Source organism: Chanodichthys erythropterus, chromosome 14 (assembly GCF_024489055.1).
Source record: "Chanodichthys erythropterus isolate Z2021 chromosome 14, ASM2448905v1, whole genome shotgun sequence".
NCBI lineage: Eukaryota > Metazoa > Chordata > Actinopteri > Cypriniformes > Xenocyprididae > Chanodichthys > Chanodichthys erythropterus.
In genome coordinates this window covers 29,839,575-29,858,697 of record NC_090234.1, presented here as the reverse complement: position 1 = coordinate 29,858,697, position 19,123 = coordinate 29,839,575, and the positions used below count along the sequence as shown (strand labels likewise).

The window sequence follows — 19,123 nt, the reverse complement described above, 5'->3', positions numbered from 1 at the left end:
ACCTTTATTTTGCAGGTATGTATTTAGAGAATGAGAACATAAGAATGGTAATATCAAAATTATATACCATGTATATTTCATGAGATTTCTGTCACTGATGAAACCTTTATTTAAAAACAAACTAAACCAATTACTGGTTTGTAAACATACAGTATAAACAGTGGCATCACATGAATATAAAAAAAACTGTAAAAGACTTTTTGAAGCGTTTAAAGTAAAGTTTTTTTGAATGATAAAACCTATTAATACTACTATAGAGTTGATGATTATATTGTTATATTAAACACCCAGTACAGCTCTGGCATCCCTCAGTGCTGTTTTTTTCCTCTGCAAATCTCGTTCCTGCTTCTCCAAGTCTGGAAACACAAAAAACAAATTAATTCTCATGAAACAATGCCATTTCTCCTTTATAATGTGTGACTCATTACAAGGCACAAACAATACCGAGTGATTAGACCAGAATTTACTGATATATAGATTATAAGTGCATACATTCAAATCTTAATTTTACAGGGTTTCAGTACTGTAACACTTTATATTTAGGTGGTTATGAATGAAATGCTGTACCTTGTTCCAGTTGAGTAATAATGGAAGGTAGCTGTCCAGATGCCTCCAGCAGTTTGAGAGCAACATCATAGTCTGTGGAATATTTAAAAGCAATCAGTCTTTCAGCTGTATAAAGAAAAACTCAACATTCCATCAGTTTTATAAAGGGTTAAAAAACATGCAGGGGTATTTGAGGTTCAAGCTCAGTTGACAGCATTTGTGGCATAATGTTGATCAACACAAACATTTGAATTATCCCTCATTTTCTTAAAAAAACAAAGAAAAAAAAAACATCATGGTTAAGATGAGAAACCTGTAATGGAAGTGAATGTGGTGGATTTTTGGAGAATTTCAAAGCAAAAATGTGGAGCTTAAAATTTTATAAAAACACATACATGAATTCTTCTGGTAAACCTTGTGTATTATTTGAGCTGTAAAGTTGTTTTCATTTATTTTTTGGGAATATTGCAATATTTATTATGAATGACTTATCGTGCACATCCCTCTTGAAAAAACATCTTTTCTCTTTTCTGATGATGCGTTTACAGGTGCAAGGGTGGGATAACCTGTCACTCACATGAGATCAAAGCAAAATCAGACCACAACATCTTGTGACTATACTATTGAAATAAATGTTGTAATGTCTATAAAATGACCTTGCTCATTTGCAGATTTTTACTTTCTTTTAAAAGGAAGAACAAGTGAAATTTAATACTTGTGATAGTATGCCACAAATGCTGTCGATTAAGCTTAAAGGTTTAGTATACCCAAAAATGAAATTTGAGAGTTTCTAAACCACACATAGGCAGCAAAGTCATTTCACCTTTTGAGGTCCAGAAAGGTATTAAAGGTGCCCTAGAACCAGTTTTTACAAGATGTAATATAAGTCTAAGGTGTCTCCTGAATGTGTCTGTGAAGTTTCAGCTCAAAATACCCCATAGATTTTTTTTAAATTAATTTTTTTAACTGCCTATTTTGGGGCATCATTAACTATGCACCGATTCAGGCTGCGGCCCCTTTAAATCGCGTGCTCCCCGCGCCCGAGCTCTCGACTATAATACAGTGCATTTACAAAGCTAATATAACCCTCAAATGGATCTTTACAAGATGTTCGTCATGCATGCTGCATGCATGCGTTGGATCATGTGAGTATAGTATTTATTTGGATGTTTACATTTGATTCTGAATGAATTTGAAAGTGCTCCGTGGCTAAAGCTAACATTACACACTGTTGGAGAGATTTATAAAGAATGAAGTTGTGTTTATGCATTATACAGACTGCAAGTGTTTAAAAATGAAAATAGCAACGACTCTCGTCTCCGTGAATACAGTAAGAAACGATGGTAACTTTAACCACATTTAACAGTACATTAGCAACATACTAACGAAACATTTAGAAAGACAATTTACAATTAAAGCTGCAAGCAGCGTTGAGAGGGCCCTCGCACCCGGGCTCACCGCCACCCGTTGGCCTCAGGAAAACAGCGAACAGTGGGCGTCATGCATTTAAGTGAGTTAATACAGGAGAATTATGCCAAAGTCATTTCGAAATGCCACACTTCCTGCGGCCAACAGGTGGCGCTTTTACCGTCACTGAATTTTGCCACGTTGATGTCTTCAGGCCAGGACTATCATTGAACACGTGAAGTTTGAAGCAGATCGGACATTGTATGCCTGAGTTACAACAACTTTCTGTTTCTTTCGTGGCGTTAATCGCATACATTAGCACTCAGCCAAGTGTTGCATGATTTAACGTGTTTTTTAGCATGTCTGGTACTTCGTGGCATGATGAAATGTGAATCTGGTAGTGAATTACAGTATAAAGCATGCCACTTCCTGTTGCCAGCAGGTGGCGCTATGGCTAACTGAATATTATCATATAGACGTCTTTAGGCTAGGACTCTTAACACACATGTAAAGTTTGGAGCAGATCGGACATAGTATGCCTGAGTTACAACAGCTTCCTCTTTCATGGCGAAACATCAGACTTTGTCAGGCCGCCACAGACATGCCCTTCAGCGAAAACTCAAGATCTTTGATATTTATCATCTCAAAGGCCTTAAGATTAGACTGGCCATATATTATGTGCTTCTGGTTTAATCTCTATGAGGAGTTGATCACAGTGTAAAACATGTAATTTCCTGTTGCCCCCAGGTGGCGCTATGACTGTAACTGAATATTGTCATATAAATGTCTTCAGGTCAGGACTCTAATAAAACATGTGAAGTTTGGGGCAGATCAGACATTGTATGCCTGAGTTACAACATCTTCTTGTTTCATGGCGAAACATCGAACTTTGCCAGGCCACCATGGACACGCCTTTCAGCGAAAACTCTAGATATTCGCAATTTAACGTCTCAAAGGCCTTTAGATTAGACTGAGCAAATATGATGTTGATCTGATTAAAGCTCTAGGAGGAGTTTGTTAAAGTACAACGTCTGGAAATGGCAAAAACTGCACAAATTTTGCAAAGAAAATTCAAAATATTTGACTTCCTGTTGGTTTTCAGATTTCACTCCAAGAGACTTTTTTGTAGGTATTGGGCTGTTAGATGTGTGTACCAAATTTCATACCTGTACGTGAAACGTAGTGTCAGGGGCACTTCGTTGAATTTTTTTAGGTGACCTATCGAGCCATTTTGCCACACTTAATTCTGAAACCCATATCAGACATAAATTTTCACCACTTCTGACGCATCTGCAAAGTTTCATGAATTTTCGAGTATGTTTCGGCCCTCAAAAAAGTGATTCACCTTACATGGCGAAACATCAGACTTTGTCGGTCACCACGGACACGCCCTTCAACGAAAACTCAAGATCTTTGCAATTTAACGTCTCAAAGGCCTTAAGATTAGACTGGCCATATATGATGTTGATCTGGTTTAATCTCTTTGAGGAGTTTATCACAGTGTAAAACATGTCATTTCCTGTTGCCCCCAGGTGGCGCTATGACTGTAACTGAATATTGTCATATAGATGTCTTCAGGTCAGGACTCTAATAAAACATGGGAAGTTTGGGGCAGATCAGACATTGTATGCCCGAGTTACAACATCTTCCTGTTTCATGGCGAAACATCGAACTTTGCCAGGCCGCCATGGACACGCCCTTCAACGAAAACTCTAGATCTTCGCAATTTAACGTCTCAAAGGCCTTTAGATTAGACTGACCAAATATGATGATGATCTGATTAAAGCTCTAGGAGGAGTTCGTTAAAGTACAACATGTGGAAATGGCAAAAACTGCCAAATTTTTGCAGAGAAAAGTCAAAATATCTCACTTCCTGTTGGGTTTACAAACTTTGCACCCAGAGGCTTTTTTGTAGGTATTGGGCTGTTACATCTGTCTACCGAATTTCATGACTGTACGTGAAACGTAGCACGAAGGGCGCTTAATTGAAATTTTGTAGTCGGCGCTATCGAGCCATTTTGCCACACCTAATTCTGAAACCCATATCAGATGTAAATTTTCACCACTTCTGACGCTTGTGCAAAGTTTCATGAGTTTTTGATAATGTTTAGGCCCTCAAAAATGCGATTCATTTTGGAGAAGAAGAATAATTGGCTGAGCAATTCCAATAGGGTCCTCACACCATCGGTGCTCGGGCCCTAAATATCATTAAAAATATCATGTAATCATCCCACTGAGCAAATTACGTCCAGAAGACGTCTTTTTGAGGTCTTGTCTCAGGTTGAAAAGACGTCCACTGAGGGGCCAGAATGAGTTTTTATGACGTCTTTTTTTGACATGTTCTGGACATCCGATATAGACGAACAAGCAGAATCACCAAAGGAGAAAAATCACAATTTTTAGGCCACCATCGTGGAGATGAGTGTTTGCTTTAGTTGGGCTCTTGTCCCTTGACTTATGCAGTGTATTCTGGGAGCCACCAATCCAAATTCACCCATGGCTCCTGTCATGCATTGCTTCATGAATAAATTATGAGCTGAATTGTCTTAGTAATTTTCTTTATTCTCACTTTTTAAATTTTTCTGTTTTTATGTGACTTTTTAGTAGCTTGTTTTCTAATGTTCAGAGTTGATCTGTTGATCAGAATATGTTGCTTGTAACCGTCATTGAGATTCACAGGTTGAGTCTTGATGTCTGTGTGCACCTAATAAAAAGTTTTTTTTAAATCATGTGAAATCTTTCAGATTTTATTGATAAAGTTGATCTTCCGCTGTAGAATCACAGTGCTGCTGTAATCAATAATGTAAATCTAACTCAAAGATTTGGCTCTTCATGAGTTCAGTGATTCAGATCAAATAATGATTAAGTGAAAACATAACCAACACCTGATCATTTCTCTTTGCTTGTCTGACTGTTTTGACTTAAAACAACCCAAACAAAAACTATTAAAAAGTTAAGGGGTCAAGAGCCCAACTAAAGCAAACACTCATCTCCACGATGGTGGCTTAAAAATTTTGATTTTTCTCCTTTGGTGATTCTGCTTGTTCGTCTATATCGGATGTCCAGAATACGTCAAAAAAGACGTCATAAAAACTTTCAATCTGGCCCCTCAGTTGACGTCTTTTCAACATGAGACAAGACCTCAAAAAGACGTCTTCTGGACGTAATTTGCTCAGTGGGATGTATCATGTCAGTTAATATAGCTCCATCTGCCATTTTTCGCTATTGTCCTTGCTTGCTTACCTAGTCTGATGATTCAGCTGTGCACAGATCCAGACGTTAATACTGGCTGCCCTTGTGTAATGCCTTGAACATGAGCTGGCATATGCAAATATTGGGGGCGTACATATTAATGATCCCGACTGTTTTTTTCTCTCTCTCTTTTTTTATATATGCATCTTATTAGTATAATTGTATACAAGGACTGTTGATATTTTCTAATCCTCCTGGGGAGGTTTTAGGGTGGGGGGTGGCTACTTTTACTTATTTGTTCTTTTTATCTTCCTTGTCTCTTTCCTCATTTAGTTATATGTGGGAAAGAAATGTGTAAAAAGGAAAAAAAAGTGCAGACAATGTTTTCTCTTTTATGATTGCTTGTTTTTCATTTTGTCTGTATAATAAAAATTGTGGATAAAAAAAAAATGATCCCGGCTGTTACGTAACAGTGTTATGTTGAGATTCACCTGTTTTTTGGAGGTCCTTTAAACAAATGAGATTTATATAAGAAGGAGGAAACAATGGAGTTTAAGACTCACTGTATGTCATTTCCATGTACTGAACTCTTGTTATTTAAAAATGCCAAGGTAAATTCAATTTTTGATTCTATGGCACCTTTAAAGACATTTAAAATAATCCACGTGATTACAGTGATTCAACCTTAATATTACCCTATAACCTTGTGTGCAAAATCAAAACAAAAATGACTTTATTTAACAATTTGAACTGTTGTCATACGAAGTTGGTGTAGCGAACACAGTGCAGGCTTCTGTGTTTACGCCCAAAAGCCGGCTCAGTATTTTTGTTTTGTTTTTGTGCACAAAAGTATTCTTGTCGCTTCACAACATTAAGGTTGAACCACTGTAGTCACATGGACTATTTTAAGGATGCCTTTAATATCATTCTGGATCTCAAAAGGTGCAATGACGTTGCTGCCTATGTGTGGTTCAGATACCCTTGTATTTCATCAAAAATATCTTAATTTGTGTTCTGAAGATGAAGGTCTTGCATTTTTGGGTGAACTACTTGTATTGAACCTGGAATATTCCACAAAACCAGTCTGATGCAGTCTGTTCTCACCTTGGTGGCTGGCTTCCTGTGATTGTACTCTTTCTTCCAGGCTGCTCAGCTGAGACACAAGCTCCGAGAAGATTTCTTTAGTCCACCCAGCCTGATTGCATCTAGTCCAGAATATGGTGGCATTGGACTGGGTGTCTCCTGTGCTATTTACATCAAAAGCATCTGATGCAGCGGCCCGATCTGGTGATGTAGACACCCCAGTAGGAGGAGAAGGTTCTGATTGCTGCTTGATGTTGAAGTCAGATGCTGAGAGTGTTTGTACTGCGGATGTTACCATCTTTGGCTCTGAATGCTGAGGTGACTCTGGTTGCCCTTATGGAACAAAAATATATGGGAATATACTGCAAAATATAATGCAATATATTACATAATACATTTCCATATATGGGAAACTAGTGCTTATATTTTTCAATATACTGCAATATATTCATTGGCCATGAATGGCTATATATTGATACATATAAAATATTTTATAAATGAAGACAAAAAAAGTTTTATCCTTTATTGTGTACATACATTGCACATGTTCCCATATAAATGTGAACACATATATACACACATTCAAGGAACGAGTTACAATCAGTGGTTACACGAGACTTCTAGTTCCCAGCATGCTTTAATTCTGACTGTTAAAGTTAAAATTAAGTGCTATTTCATGTGTTTTGCTCAATATTGATAGAGGGGGAGAACTGTTAGTGTTTAAAGTTGTATTATTTTGGAATTTAAAAGGTTTTCTGGGGTTACCATTGTGCGGAAGAGTAGAGCCTGTGGTTAGGTTGATGATCGGCTGAACAACATTAAGACTATAATAACTTTATTTAAAAAGCTATGGCTGTGCATGGTTTAGCACAGTGACACTTTAGTACATGTAGGTGTGCTTTTATTAACTTGAAAATATGAAACATTTAAAATGTAAATAATTATAAAATATAAGAAATGTGTTACATAATATATTTTACCGTATATGTGTTTATACCTCATGAGTAAAATATATCTGCAATATATTATACATGCAGTACCATATCTGATCACATATAAATCTATATATTATTAAGTATATTACTGAATATAAAATTACATACATTATGATATATTAGTAAATATATTATCACATATTTTTCAATATATGAAAAGCAGAAATTCCTTATGTATTATTCAATACATTTTAATATATTTACGCAATATATTTTTCTGTATATTTTCAAATATACTATTAATTAATGTAATATATTGATCATACATATATAGGGAAAAATATTTTCTTTCCATAAGGGATGACCTAAGAGACCTTCGCTGTCGCGGTGGCAGTCTGGCTTAGAGTCAACAGTACCTGGTGAGACTGTGTCAGTGGGTGGAGCTCTGGGCGCCTGGGAGGTTCTACTTGTGGATGGTGTTTCTTCATGTTCAGGGGCTGCGACAGAACCAGGTGAGGTGCAAACAATCTCTGGGGCAGCACTGACAGGTGAACCAAGTTCTAGACTGTACTCTGAAACACAAAGAGAATCTATTGACACGCAGATTCACCCTTCATTGAAATGACCGCAGCAAGACAACAGAAGAGAGATAAACACACCTGATTCTGCTGAGAGTCCCGAGTCCAAAATAACGATAAATGGAACAGTGGTATGATACCTTTCTGATTGTAACAAACTCTGAGACACGTCCTGACAGAGAGAGAGAGAGAGAGAGAGAACACTGTGAGCAATCACACCATTAACTAATGAATGCTAGTTAAGAGTGATTGAGTATAGTGGTGAGGACTATGGGTGAGAACAATACGTTCATAAGTTTGTGGAGTAAGATTTTTTATTTTTTTTAAAGAAATTAATACTATGATTCAGCAAGGACTTATTAATTGATCAAAAGTGACAGTAAAGACATGTTACAAATGTTAATGTTACAAAAGATTTCTATTTCGAATAAATACTGGGTTTTTTTTGAACGTTCTATTCCTAAAATAATGTATCATGGTTTCCACAAAAATATTAAGCAGCATAAGTGTTGTCAAAACTCATTTATTAAGCACCAAATCAGCATATTAGAACAATTTCTGAATGGATCATGTGACCCCGAAACTGGAGTAATGGCTGCTGAAAATGCAAAGGATTAAATTACAATTTAATATTTTTTAAAAAGCAAAGTTATTTTGTAATAATATTTTACAATTAGTTTTTACTTTGTTTTTGGTCAAATAAATGCAGCCTAGAGGTTCAGCATTAGATACTTCTTTCAAACCATTAAAAAATCTTACCAACCCCAAACTTCTGAACGATAGTGTAACTGTACTGGACTATCATGGATTTCCCTTATTGAACATACTAAATTTTATATGGTATTGGATGTATGTTTACAGTTTTGGAGTTATTGTTCTGAGCATTCCATTTCACAGGAAGAATTAATTGTGGGGGCAAGTATTAAAAATATTAAATTTTTGTTACTTTTGGTGGCAATTTTGTTCAGAGTTTTTGTTCAGTGCTGGCCTGACGGTTTGTTACAATCCTGGGCTAAGGAGAAGTTTTCCAAAAAGCAGTGATGCAAACAGGTAAGGAGAAAAAAAGGTGAGAACATTGCGCAGGGCGGGGGCATGCTGCGCACGTAATTTTTTATATTTGCTTTACATGCTCATTTGTAGTTACTTACAGGGTAGTAAAAATCTCAAGTTATAAAATAACAAAATGCTATGCAGGATACCCTTGTAAGACCCCCCTACCCCCCATAAAACACTTTCTCATTGGATCTATGCAAATCCCACAGGTGACCTATTTTGGTCTCAAAAAGGTGAGTTCGCACCTAAAGGAGTGCATTTATGAAAAAGGTATGGGGGAACTTGGTTTGAATTATATATCTTCCTCAAGCCTTGAATCTTTCTTGACATGTATCAAACTAAGTATGTAGTAAACAATGCCTGTCCCAATGTGCCATTGAGGTTTTGTGTGTCCTTGTGTTGTGTTTTTGTTGTCATTTTTTCCTGTCAAGTGACATGAAAATATCAGTAAATACATCTGAAAAAAACCCATCAAGACTTGTTTACGGTGTGACGTGAGTGTGATGTATTCTGTACAGATGGACTCACTGATTCAATGTCAGTGTCATCATCATCTTCTCCTGAAAATAATGAGACTTTCTTTACAATAAGGAATGGTAAATAATAATTCCTGTATATTTAATTTTAAAAACATAAACACAGTTGTACCTGTGGTTGATAGGTTGAGTTTTTCACAGGGCCTGCAGACAAAGTGAATTTTTCAGGCAGGTTTCCCCTACATAACTTTACTATAGTAAGTTTTTGCTAAAATGCCATGTTAAACTGTGATAATCTTGTATTTGTACAGTTTTGAGAAGCATGTTGCCTATAATAAATTCTGAACACAAAACATACCTTGTATTTTCAGGCACAGGAGTGGACTGCTATTAAAAGTGAACAGAGGAACACTTTATTTCTATAATGTTATTGATAGTGAAACTGACAAATGCTTTTAAGATTTATACACTCATTGTGGTGTGATGCAAATAAGATCTCAAAGGTATAGTTCACCCAAAAAAGAAAATTCTGATATTTACTTACCCATGTCTTTCTGAACCTATATGACCTATCTAGAAAGTATTTTGCAAAATGTAAATTTTTTTGTCCACATTAATAGTCAGTGGGGTCCAGTCATACAGGATTGGAGCAGCATGAGGGTGAGTAAATGATGAGAGGATTTTATTTTTTGGTGACCGTTCTCTTTAAACTTGGACTAGCAGTTTCAGTGAAGTTTAATATGAAACTTTGGTGTATATAGACACAGTGAGATTTTATGACACAAGACTTACATTGGGCTGTTTTGGAAGCACAGACTCCTCCACATCTGACGCTACAGGAGCTACTACAGGGTCAGTGTCGGCGGGACTTTCATCATCTAAATAGAGACATATTATTCAAACTGTTCTGATTTTAATTACTTGTTTTATGCAGGCTAAGAAATACCTACAATTCATATTCTCATTTTGAAAAACATAAATTAAATTAAATGAACATTAAACACCTGAGTATACAATGAATTTCCTATTTTTTCTTCTGGGCGTTTCCAATTCTTGTGAGCTAAAAGAAACCAAACAAAAGATAATCACAACAAGTCTGTGATTAATAACTGGAAAATATTCTGTAATTAAAAGTTTGTGCTACTTACCATGTTGGTAAATCAGATGTGCTCTATTATTAAATAATAAAAAATATAAGACAGAAAATAAGAATAAGCTATACATTGTAAATCAGCATTATTCAGTTAAGTTTGACTATTTGTCTTCAAAAGGCATTATGACAAGACCCTATCTGTTTGATGATGGAGTAATGCAATCAATATGTCCATCGCTGAATTGAAGTAAAACTCAAACATATCAAAAATTAGGTTAGGATTATGAAGTGATATTTAATGATATTTGTAAACAAATTTTAGTCCGTTTTCTTAATGATGATAACGATGATGACTGCACTAAAGAAAACATCAATAATTGTGTTTATGAGAAGCAAAGCTTCAGTGTGTGGTTCAGGTAAACACTATGTTTTGTGGACAAAATGTCCCCACAAAGATGGCAATATCCTAAGCCTCTGTCCCCGAGAAGAAAACAGCTTATAAATCATACTAAGTGATGTAAAATGTAAGTTTAGGGGGTTTGTACAATATAAAAATCATTATTTCTATGGAATGTCCCCATAAAACATCAAAACCCAACATGTATGTGTGTGAGCTGACCCTGCCATGCAACTCTCCTGGATGGTCTGCTGATCCACAAGCCTTCTGATCAGACCTTAAGCCCCCAATGCAACGAGCCACTGTAATATCAGTATCATCACAATCAGCTCCTGGAAATGGTGAGATTATGTTTCTTTACAGTAAGAAATTAAAAATGAACCTTTACTTTCACACACAGTGTTCATTTGTACCTGTGGCTGATGAATTGAGTTCTTCACGTGGCCTACAAAGACAGAGAAACTTGTTGACGGAAATTATAGACAAGGATTTTGTCAGTATAATGGATGAGTTTAGTCCTAATCACATCTCATCCTTTGTTTCTTATTAATGAGTGAATAGAGGTCAACATACCCTTTACGTTCAGGGTCAGGAGTTGAATGCTATTGAAAGAGAACAGAGAGCAATTACTACAACATTACTAACACCTACTATAATATTAGACAATAAACTGTCATGATCACTAGTGAGAGTGCCCTAGTCAGCCACTAGAGGGCACTCCATCCTGGACTCTTGTTTTTCACCCCTTGGACTACAATTCCCATACTCACCCCTGGACTCATTATCCCACTCATTGCACTCAGCTGTTTTGTGTTTCATCATTAGTGTCTGTCTACTTATACTCAGTTGTGTCTGTCCTTGGTTGTGGTTTGTTGTATTTTGTTACGTGCACTTTTGTTTTCTCTGGCTTTCTGTATTGGACTGTTTTTGTGGAGTTTAACCTTTGCCTGTGCTCTGGATTACATGCTTGGAGTTTCCTGTAATAAACATCGCTGCACTTGGATCTTACCATCTTGTTCTTGTGTGCACCGTGACAGAACAAACCACCGCTATGCAAGGATCCAGCAGCAGGAGACTCCGGTCATCAGTGGGGGCTGAGGAAGCTCAGGCCCTGTTGTCAACTCTTCGTCAGAGGAGAATGGGAGTGCGGGCATTCGTCCAGAAGTTCTGGTCGCGGGCGGAGGGGTATGGTCTCCCTGATGTGGTCCTTAAGGACATATTCAATGGATGTCTGGATAAACCTCTGCCGCAGTGGGAGATGGAGCTGGTAAAGGGGTTAAACTTTTGGAATTTCTCCAATTACCTGCATCTGCGTGGGAATGGGCCAATTCGACTACCTCCAGCACCCGCTCCATCCCGTGAGGCCACTCCAGCCCGGGTGTCCACTCCAGAGCCCGCTCCAGCCCCGTGACTCCACTCCAGTCCGTAAGTCCGCTCCAGCCCGTGTGTCCTTTTCAAGGCCTGCTCCAGCCCATGAGTGCGTCCCAGCCCGTGAATCCGCTCCTGAGGCCTCAGAGGAGGTTGGCACTGAGTCTCCGCTTCACACTCGTAAAAGGAGGAGGAGGAGGAAGGCTATAGTCATCCCTCAAGGTCTGGAGGCTTTCCCAGAGCCTGTTCCAGTCAGTGAGTCCACTCCAGTCAGTGAGTCCACTCCAGAGCCCGTTCCAGTCAGTGAGTCCACTCCAGAGCCCGCTCCAGTCAGTGAGTCCACTCCAGAGCCCGCTCCAGTCAGTGAGTCCACTCCAGAGCCCGCTCCAGTCAGTGAGTCCACTCCAGAGCCCGCTCCAGTCAGTGAGTCCACTCCAGAGCCCGCTCCAGTCAGTGAGTCCACTCCAGAGCCCGCTCCAGTCAGTGAGTCCACTCCAGAGCCCGCTCCAGTCAGTGAGTCCACTCCAGAGCCCGCTCCAGTCAGTGAGTCCACTCCAGAGCCCGCTCCAGTCAGTGAGTCCACTCCAGAGCCCGCTCCAGTCAGTGAGTCCACTCCAGAGCCCGCTCCAGTCAGTGAGTCCACTCCAGAGCCCGCTCCAGTCAGTGAGTCCACTCCAGAGCCCGCTCCAGTCAGTGAGTCCACTCCAGAGCCCGCTCCAGTCAGTGAGTCCACTCCAGAGCCCGCTCCAGTCAGTGAGTCCACTCCAGAGCCCGCTCCAGTCAGTGAGTCCACTCCAGAGCCCGCTCCAGTCAGTGAGTCCACTCCAGAGCCCGCTCCAGTCAGTGAGTCCACTCCAGAGCCCGCTCCAGTCAGTGAGTCCACTCCAGAGCCCGCTCCAGTCAGTGAGTCCACTCCAGAGCCCGCTCCAGTCAGTGAGTCCACTCCAGAGCCCGCTCCAGTCAGTGAGTCCACTCCAGAGCCCGCTCCAGTCAGTGAGTCCACTCCAGAGCCCGCTCCAGTCAGTGAGTCCACTCCAGAGCCCGCTCCAGTCAGTGAGTCCACTCCAGAGCCCGCTCCAGTCAGTGAGTCCACTCCAGAGCCCGCCCCAGGCAGTGAGTCCACTCCAGAGCCCGCTCCAGTCAGTGAATCCACTCCAGAGCCCGCTCCAGTCAGTGAATCCACTCCAGAGCCCGCTCCAGTCAGTGAGTCCACTTCAGAGCCCGCTCCAGTCAGTGAGTCCGCTCCAGTCAGTGAGTCCACTCTAGTCAGTGAATCCACTCCAGAGCCCGCCCCAGGCAGTGAGTCCACTCCAGAGCCCGCTCCAGTCAGTGAATCCACTCCAGAGCCCGCTCCAGTCAGTGAATCCACTCCAGAGCCCGCTTCAGTTAGTGAGTCCACTTCAGAGCCTGCTCCAGTCAGTGAGTCCGCTCCAGTCAGTGAGTCCGCTCCAGCCAGTGGGTCTGCTCCAGCCAGTGGGTCTACTACAGAGTCCGCTCCAGCCAGTGAGTCCGCTCCAGCCAGTGAGTCTACTACAGAGCCTGCTCCAGCACGGCATGCTCTCCATATCAGTCCGGTGATGGCCAAGAGGGCTGTCCTCACGTTCTATGTTTTGGCGGTCTTGCGTGCCTGGAGGATGCTCTCAGAACAGCCCCAGCCCGAGCACGCTGCCGTCCCAGAGCAGCCCCAGCCCGAGCACGCTGCCGTCCCAGAGCAGCCCCAGCCCGAGCACGCTGCCGTCCCAGAGCAGCCCCAGCCCGAGCACGCTGCCGTCCCAGAGCAGCCCCAGCCCGAGCACGCTGCCGTCCCAGAGCAGCCCCAGCCCGAGCACGCTGCCGTCCCAGAGCAGCCCCAGCCCGAGCACGCTGCCGTCCCAGAGCAGCCCCAGCCCGAGCACGCTGCCGTCCCAGAGCAGCCCCAGCCCGAGCACGCTGCCGTCCCAGAGCAGCCCCAGCCCGAGCACGCTGCCGTCCCAGAGCAGCCCCAGCCCGAGCACGCTGCCGTCCCAGAGCAGCCCCAGCCCGAGCACGCTGCCGTCCCAGAGCAGCCCCAGCCCGAGCACGCTGCCGTCCCAGAGCAGCCCCAGCCCGAGCACGCGGCCGTCCCTGAGCAGCTCCAGTCTGAGCCCGCTGCCGTCCCTGAGTCCTCCGCTCTCCCTGATACGGCCACGGAGGCCGTCACCGAGCTGTCCGCTCCCCTTGATACGGCCACGGAGGCCGTCACCGAGCTGTCCGCTCTCCCTGATACGGCCATGGAGGCCGTCACCGAGCTGTCCGCTCTCCCTGATACGGCCACGGAGGCCGTCACCGAGCTGTCCGCTCTCCCTGATACGGCCACGGAGGTCGTCACCGAGCTGGCCGCTCTCCCTGATACGGCCACGGAGGCCGTCACCGAGCTGCTCGTTCTCCCTGATACGGCCACGAAGCACCCTTGGCCAGCTCTGTCACCGCCGTCCAAGCCTACTGCCCTGCCGCCGTCCAAGCCTTCTGTCCTGCCGCCGCCGCCCAGGCTTTCTGCCCTGCCGCCCCTGCCGCCACGTTGGAACCGCTGGAACCCGCCTGGTCAGTTCCTCCAGTGCCGCCCTGGCAACCAGCCAGGACTCCAGACCCCAGGGAACCCGCCTGGTCAGTTCCTCCAGTGCCGCCCTGGCATTCAGCCAGGACCCCGACCCTCTTAGAGCCCCCGTGGTCCGTTCCACCAGCTCCCCCCTGGCCTTCGGTTGGGGGCTCTGGTCCTGGCCCACCATCCCTCCCCCTGTTCCTGGTGGAGCGTCTGGTAGCCGCTCCTTTGAGGAGGGGTAATGTCATGATCACTAGTGAGAGTGCCCTAGTCAGCCACTAGAGGGCACTCCATCCTGGACTCTTGTTTTTCACCCCTTGGACTACAATTCCCATACTCACCCCTGGACTCATTATCCCACTCATTGCACTCAGCTGTTTTGTGTTTCATCATTAGTGTCTGTCTACTTATACTCAGTTGTGTCTGTCCTTGGTTGTGGTTTGTTGTATTTTGTTACGTGCACTTTTGTTTTCTCTGGCTTTCTGTATTGGACTGTTTTTGTGGAGTTTAACCTTTGCCTGTGCTCTGGATTACATGCTTGGAGTTTCCTGTAATAAACATCGCTGCACTTGGATCTTACCATCTTGTTCTTGTGTGCACCGTGACATAAACAATTTCTTTGCTGGAAACAAGAGTTGTGAATTTGCAGCCTGAATTGAATGTTTACAAGATCATGTGTAATTAGAGATATTCACAAGACGCACACAGACACAGATTAAACAGCCAGATTATATAATGAAAACTCACATAGTGCTGTTTTGGAGGTGTACTCTCTTCTACATCTGACTCTACTGGAGCAAACACGAGTTCAACGTCATCATCTATGATAAAGACATCATAATAATACAATTTTATTAATGTAAATTGACTCAAATATGCATCAAAATGCCAAAAACAAGCTATTATTCTCATGTTAATGAATAAACAGATGTAATGAACAGTGAATAAACACTCTACTTCACTGAACTGAATTGGGTTATTGAGTATTACTGTAGTACTGCTTAATATAAAGCCTTAATCAATTGTATAAATAAATACCAGATGCTGAAAACTGTTGATAAGTAAGTAAATCTGGTGACTTCCTCCTTTTCTTTCTGGACAAACTCACTTCTGATGACCTGAAAGAGCGCAAACACAAGATCATCTGTAGTATTTACACTGTAATTACTCATGTGACAATGTTCTGTGATTAAACAGATGAGGAGTAACACACACTGCACACTTACCCTGTAGATGAATTAGATTCACTCTAATATTAAATAAAGAAAGAGAAGAAAATCACATCTAGACTTTCACATAGTAACCAAAATGGATGTGGCACTTATGTCTTTATTTCAGTATTGTGCAGTGAAGTGTTTAAATGAACTGTAATGTGGTTAGGTAAATGTCAATGTGTGTGTTTATAAAGAGGAAATTTGGGCTGTAAGTGTGTATGTGTGTGTGTGCTGACCCTGTCAGGCCTTCTTCGTCCATGACTGTTTGCTGATTTTCGTTTCTTATTAGAGCCACTGAGACCAGATGTTGAGGCCTCTTGCAAATTTACTGAACCTAATAAACAAACACCAACTCAGAAAATCTCAATTTTCACTAAAAATTTATTTGTGATACAAATAAAATTGCACAAAAATAATTTCATAGAATTTCTTCAAATTTAAACACTTACTTGTGCCTTTGGATTTTGAATCATGTAATTCACAGAGCAGTCTAAAAGGAAAAACTGGTTAAGCTATTTTACTACATTTTCATTTAACGAAGGCATCTAAAGAAACAGATTCTTTCATCTTACTTATAACGGCCTTCAATATGATCTTCAATGGTTTCGGCTTTGGCCTCTATAGCACAGGGATAATGGTACGAACGCCTACATCTCTTGTTTTCACATCCTGCTGTAGCCCCATTTTTATTACAGTGGTGGCAAAGCTGAAAATTAATACACAAAAAGTATGCATCAACAGACAATCAACACAAGAATATGATGACACTTGTGTTACATTTTAAAATACTATGCTTAACACTCAAATTACATGTACTGTACAAAATCTTGTCATGTTTAATAACTTTTGGAATATAACACATAAAATGCTCCTAACTACAACCATTTGAAGCTACGCAATTCCACTTTGTTAATCTATATTATTGTTCTGTGTTATGTAAAGTGTTACAAAAAGTTTCGAGAAAAAAGTTATGCAGATAAGATGACTTTTTAGAGGTAGTGGAAGTGTGTTTGTGCATTTGTTTCTGCGGTTATACGCACTAGCCTCTTTCCTCTCCGCAGCTCTTGCATTACATCTTTTACATCGAATCCAAACAGGTCATCATAGGTGGGCGAGTTCTTGCAGTAGATCCCTGATGCAAACAACTGAGGACACATTAAAATAAACACATGACAAACAGCACCAATAATACATTTCCTTAAGGCTTACAATATGCAAACAGGCTAGTTACCAAACAGTTCTGGTGTGCGGAGATGTTCTGTTTGGATGAGAGAGGTCCAGTGATTTCGTCTTCGTCTGATTTCTTGCACAATACACAATTGATTTTGTGCGGTGATCGATATTGATCCGAGCCCATCTTGAGCTCTGCGGGACCTGCTGGTATTCAAAAGCGACTCACGTTGTTTTCATTGAACTGATTCTCCAGTAGAATTAAGTTTCGGTTTCCGTTTATTGCCCCTGCTGCTCGAAGGCGGGTCACATGAGGCATGCATGAAACCACTCTTGTTAACTACTCGAACAGACAGTAACTGTCTTTCTAGCATCAAACATATCTTCAAAATCGACCACTTTGAAATGTATCCTTAATTATTATTATTATTTTTTTAATGTATTCTTAATTTGACTAACAAAAAGCATTTTTTTGTTGTTGTTGTTGGTGGTCTCTCTGCAGGGGGCGCTCGGATTGTCCTTTGAGCCTTATTCAAATACGTAACGTTTTTTTAATTTATTTTTTTATTACAAATTAAAATCTTTCAATTGGTGGCTAACAAACACATCCGATAAAATAACAATGAAGATAAAATACATATATATATATATATAAAATCCTTATCCTGTAATCACAAACGATAATGATTGGTCAATCCTGACTAACGCTGTGAAAAGTAACAGGTACCACGAAAAAGCGATTATTTAGACCAAAGCACATCATAAATACGAACGGTTATTAGTTTGTTTTTTGTTTTGTTTTTTGGTCAATATCTATTCTGGACTTGCAAACAAACTGCTTTGCAGTCATTTCCCAAACTCTCATTTGTGTGGAAATATTACGACGTCTGTAAACAGGACGTTAACACAGCCACATGCTGAATACGGACGCAAAGAGATACTCGCTAGAAATTTTACGTCCCCACTGGTGTTAAGGACGTTGTCTAGTAACGTTCCCAGTACGTTCAGAGATGGTCACGATGTGGATTTCTTTTAAGGTTTGGGGGACATTATTTGACGGACCTTCACAGAACATTCAGGACGTTCTGAGAATGTTTAGGGAACCATATTTTACTTGGAAATGTTCTCAGACCGTCCCTGCTCCCCTTATCTTAAAATGAATTGAAATTTTAAGCTAAATTGACTAACAAAAGCTGCTGTTCAAACAAAAAATCTAATTTTTCTTAAATGTCTTAGAAACAAAAACCTATTCACTGGTAATTCCTGAATTGTTACTATGAAATCTTTTCTTTAAAATGCAAATCTCTTGCAGTAAATCATTAGCTGACAACATGCATGCGATAATGTAACTGCTGTATCACTGCATCACAGTTACTGTCTTTAAATAAAGCAATATGCAGCAGAACAGCAGTGTTTCTGGATCATCACTGACTGAAGCACAGGATCTACTCTCCAGCACAATGGTGACCTCACAAAACTCAGATAACAGAAACAACATTAAACACTAACAGATCTCTCTAGATATCTGTATCTTCACTTATTACTTTATTTCTTTTATACAAATCTTCCTAGTGAAGGTGTTGATGTTTAATCAAAATGTAAAATGTCACCGTTACAGAGGTAAGCGCTGCTTTAGTTGGGCTCCTGAGTCCTGATTCTTAATAATTTTATTTTGCTTTATCTCAAATAATTGTTTTAACTCTGTTTCTCTAAAGCACGTTTGTTACACAAAAAAAAAAAAAAAAAAATGTGAGAAAAAAAGATCTGAACAAGTGGGTTTGGTTGTTCGTTGTTGATGGCTTTGTCATTGTACAGTGGTTTTATTCGCTGATCTCTGAACATTGTAGTTCTCATGTTGTTATCTTATGAAAATGCATACACTTTATGCATTTAATATTCTGCTTTGATATTTTGAAAGTTTTTATCATTGTGCAAAAATTATTCAGACAGGATCATGTAGATTCACACAGACATCAAGATTCTGCGTATGATCCTCAACAATGGTGACAAGATTTTCATATAAACAGATTAACTCTGAACATCAAACAAGCTAC

The 19,123-nt window shown here is 40.8% G+C and overlaps 1 protein-coding gene across 2 annotated transcripts in view; it reads right to left on the bottom strand.

The window, feature by feature from the left end:
* phf11 (PHD finger protein 11) overlaps window positions 1–17,370 on the bottom strand; it is a 17,641-nt gene extending 271 nt beyond the window's left edge. The window contains exons 1-22 of one of the 2 annotated variants that reach the window (XM_067408776.1): window positions 17,131–17,370; window positions 16,940–17,044; window positions 16,472–16,605; window positions 16,349–16,389; window positions 16,136–16,233; window positions 15,912–15,934; window positions 15,724–15,803; window positions 15,433–15,506; window positions 11,334–11,362; window positions 11,174–11,205; window positions 10,983–11,062; window positions 10,419–10,441; window positions 10,275–10,330; window positions 10,063–10,148; window positions 9,629–9,657; window positions 9,443–9,474; window positions 9,323–9,354; window positions 7,823–7,913; window positions 7,580–7,735; window positions 6,250–6,561; window positions 568–639; window positions 1–356 (exon numbers count right to left, since the gene is read on the bottom strand). The exon at window positions 1–356 is cut by the window's left edge and continues 271 nt beyond it. In XM_067408776.1, the coding sequence (XP_067264877.1) occupies window positions 280–356; window positions 568–639; window positions 6,250–6,561; window positions 7,580–7,735; window positions 7,823–7,913; window positions 9,323–9,354; window positions 9,443–9,474; window positions 9,629–9,657; window positions 10,063–10,148; window positions 10,275–10,330; window positions 10,419–10,441; window positions 10,983–11,062; window positions 11,174–11,205; window positions 11,334–11,362; window positions 15,433–15,506; window positions 15,724–15,803; window positions 15,912–15,934; window positions 16,136–16,233; window positions 16,349–16,389; window positions 16,472–16,605; window positions 16,940–17,044; window positions 17,131–17,256 (1,788 nt within the window). In that variant the 5' untranslated portion in view covers window positions 17,257–17,370 and the 3' untranslated portion in view covers window positions 1–279. Of the gene's footprint in view, window positions 357–567; window positions 640–6,249; window positions 6,562–7,579; window positions 7,736–7,822; window positions 7,914–9,322; window positions 9,355–9,442; window positions 9,475–9,628; window positions 9,658–10,062; window positions 10,149–10,274; window positions 10,331–10,418; window positions 10,442–10,982; window positions 11,093–11,173; window positions 11,206–11,333; window positions 11,363–15,432; window positions 15,507–15,723; window positions 15,804–15,911; window positions 15,935–16,135; window positions 16,234–16,348; window positions 16,390–16,471; window positions 16,606–16,939; window positions 17,045–17,130 lie in introns of both variants that reach the window. The other variant, XM_067408775.1, reaches the window with a different exon arrangement.
* Between the last annotated feature and the right edge of the window lie 1,753 nt (window positions 17,371–19,123).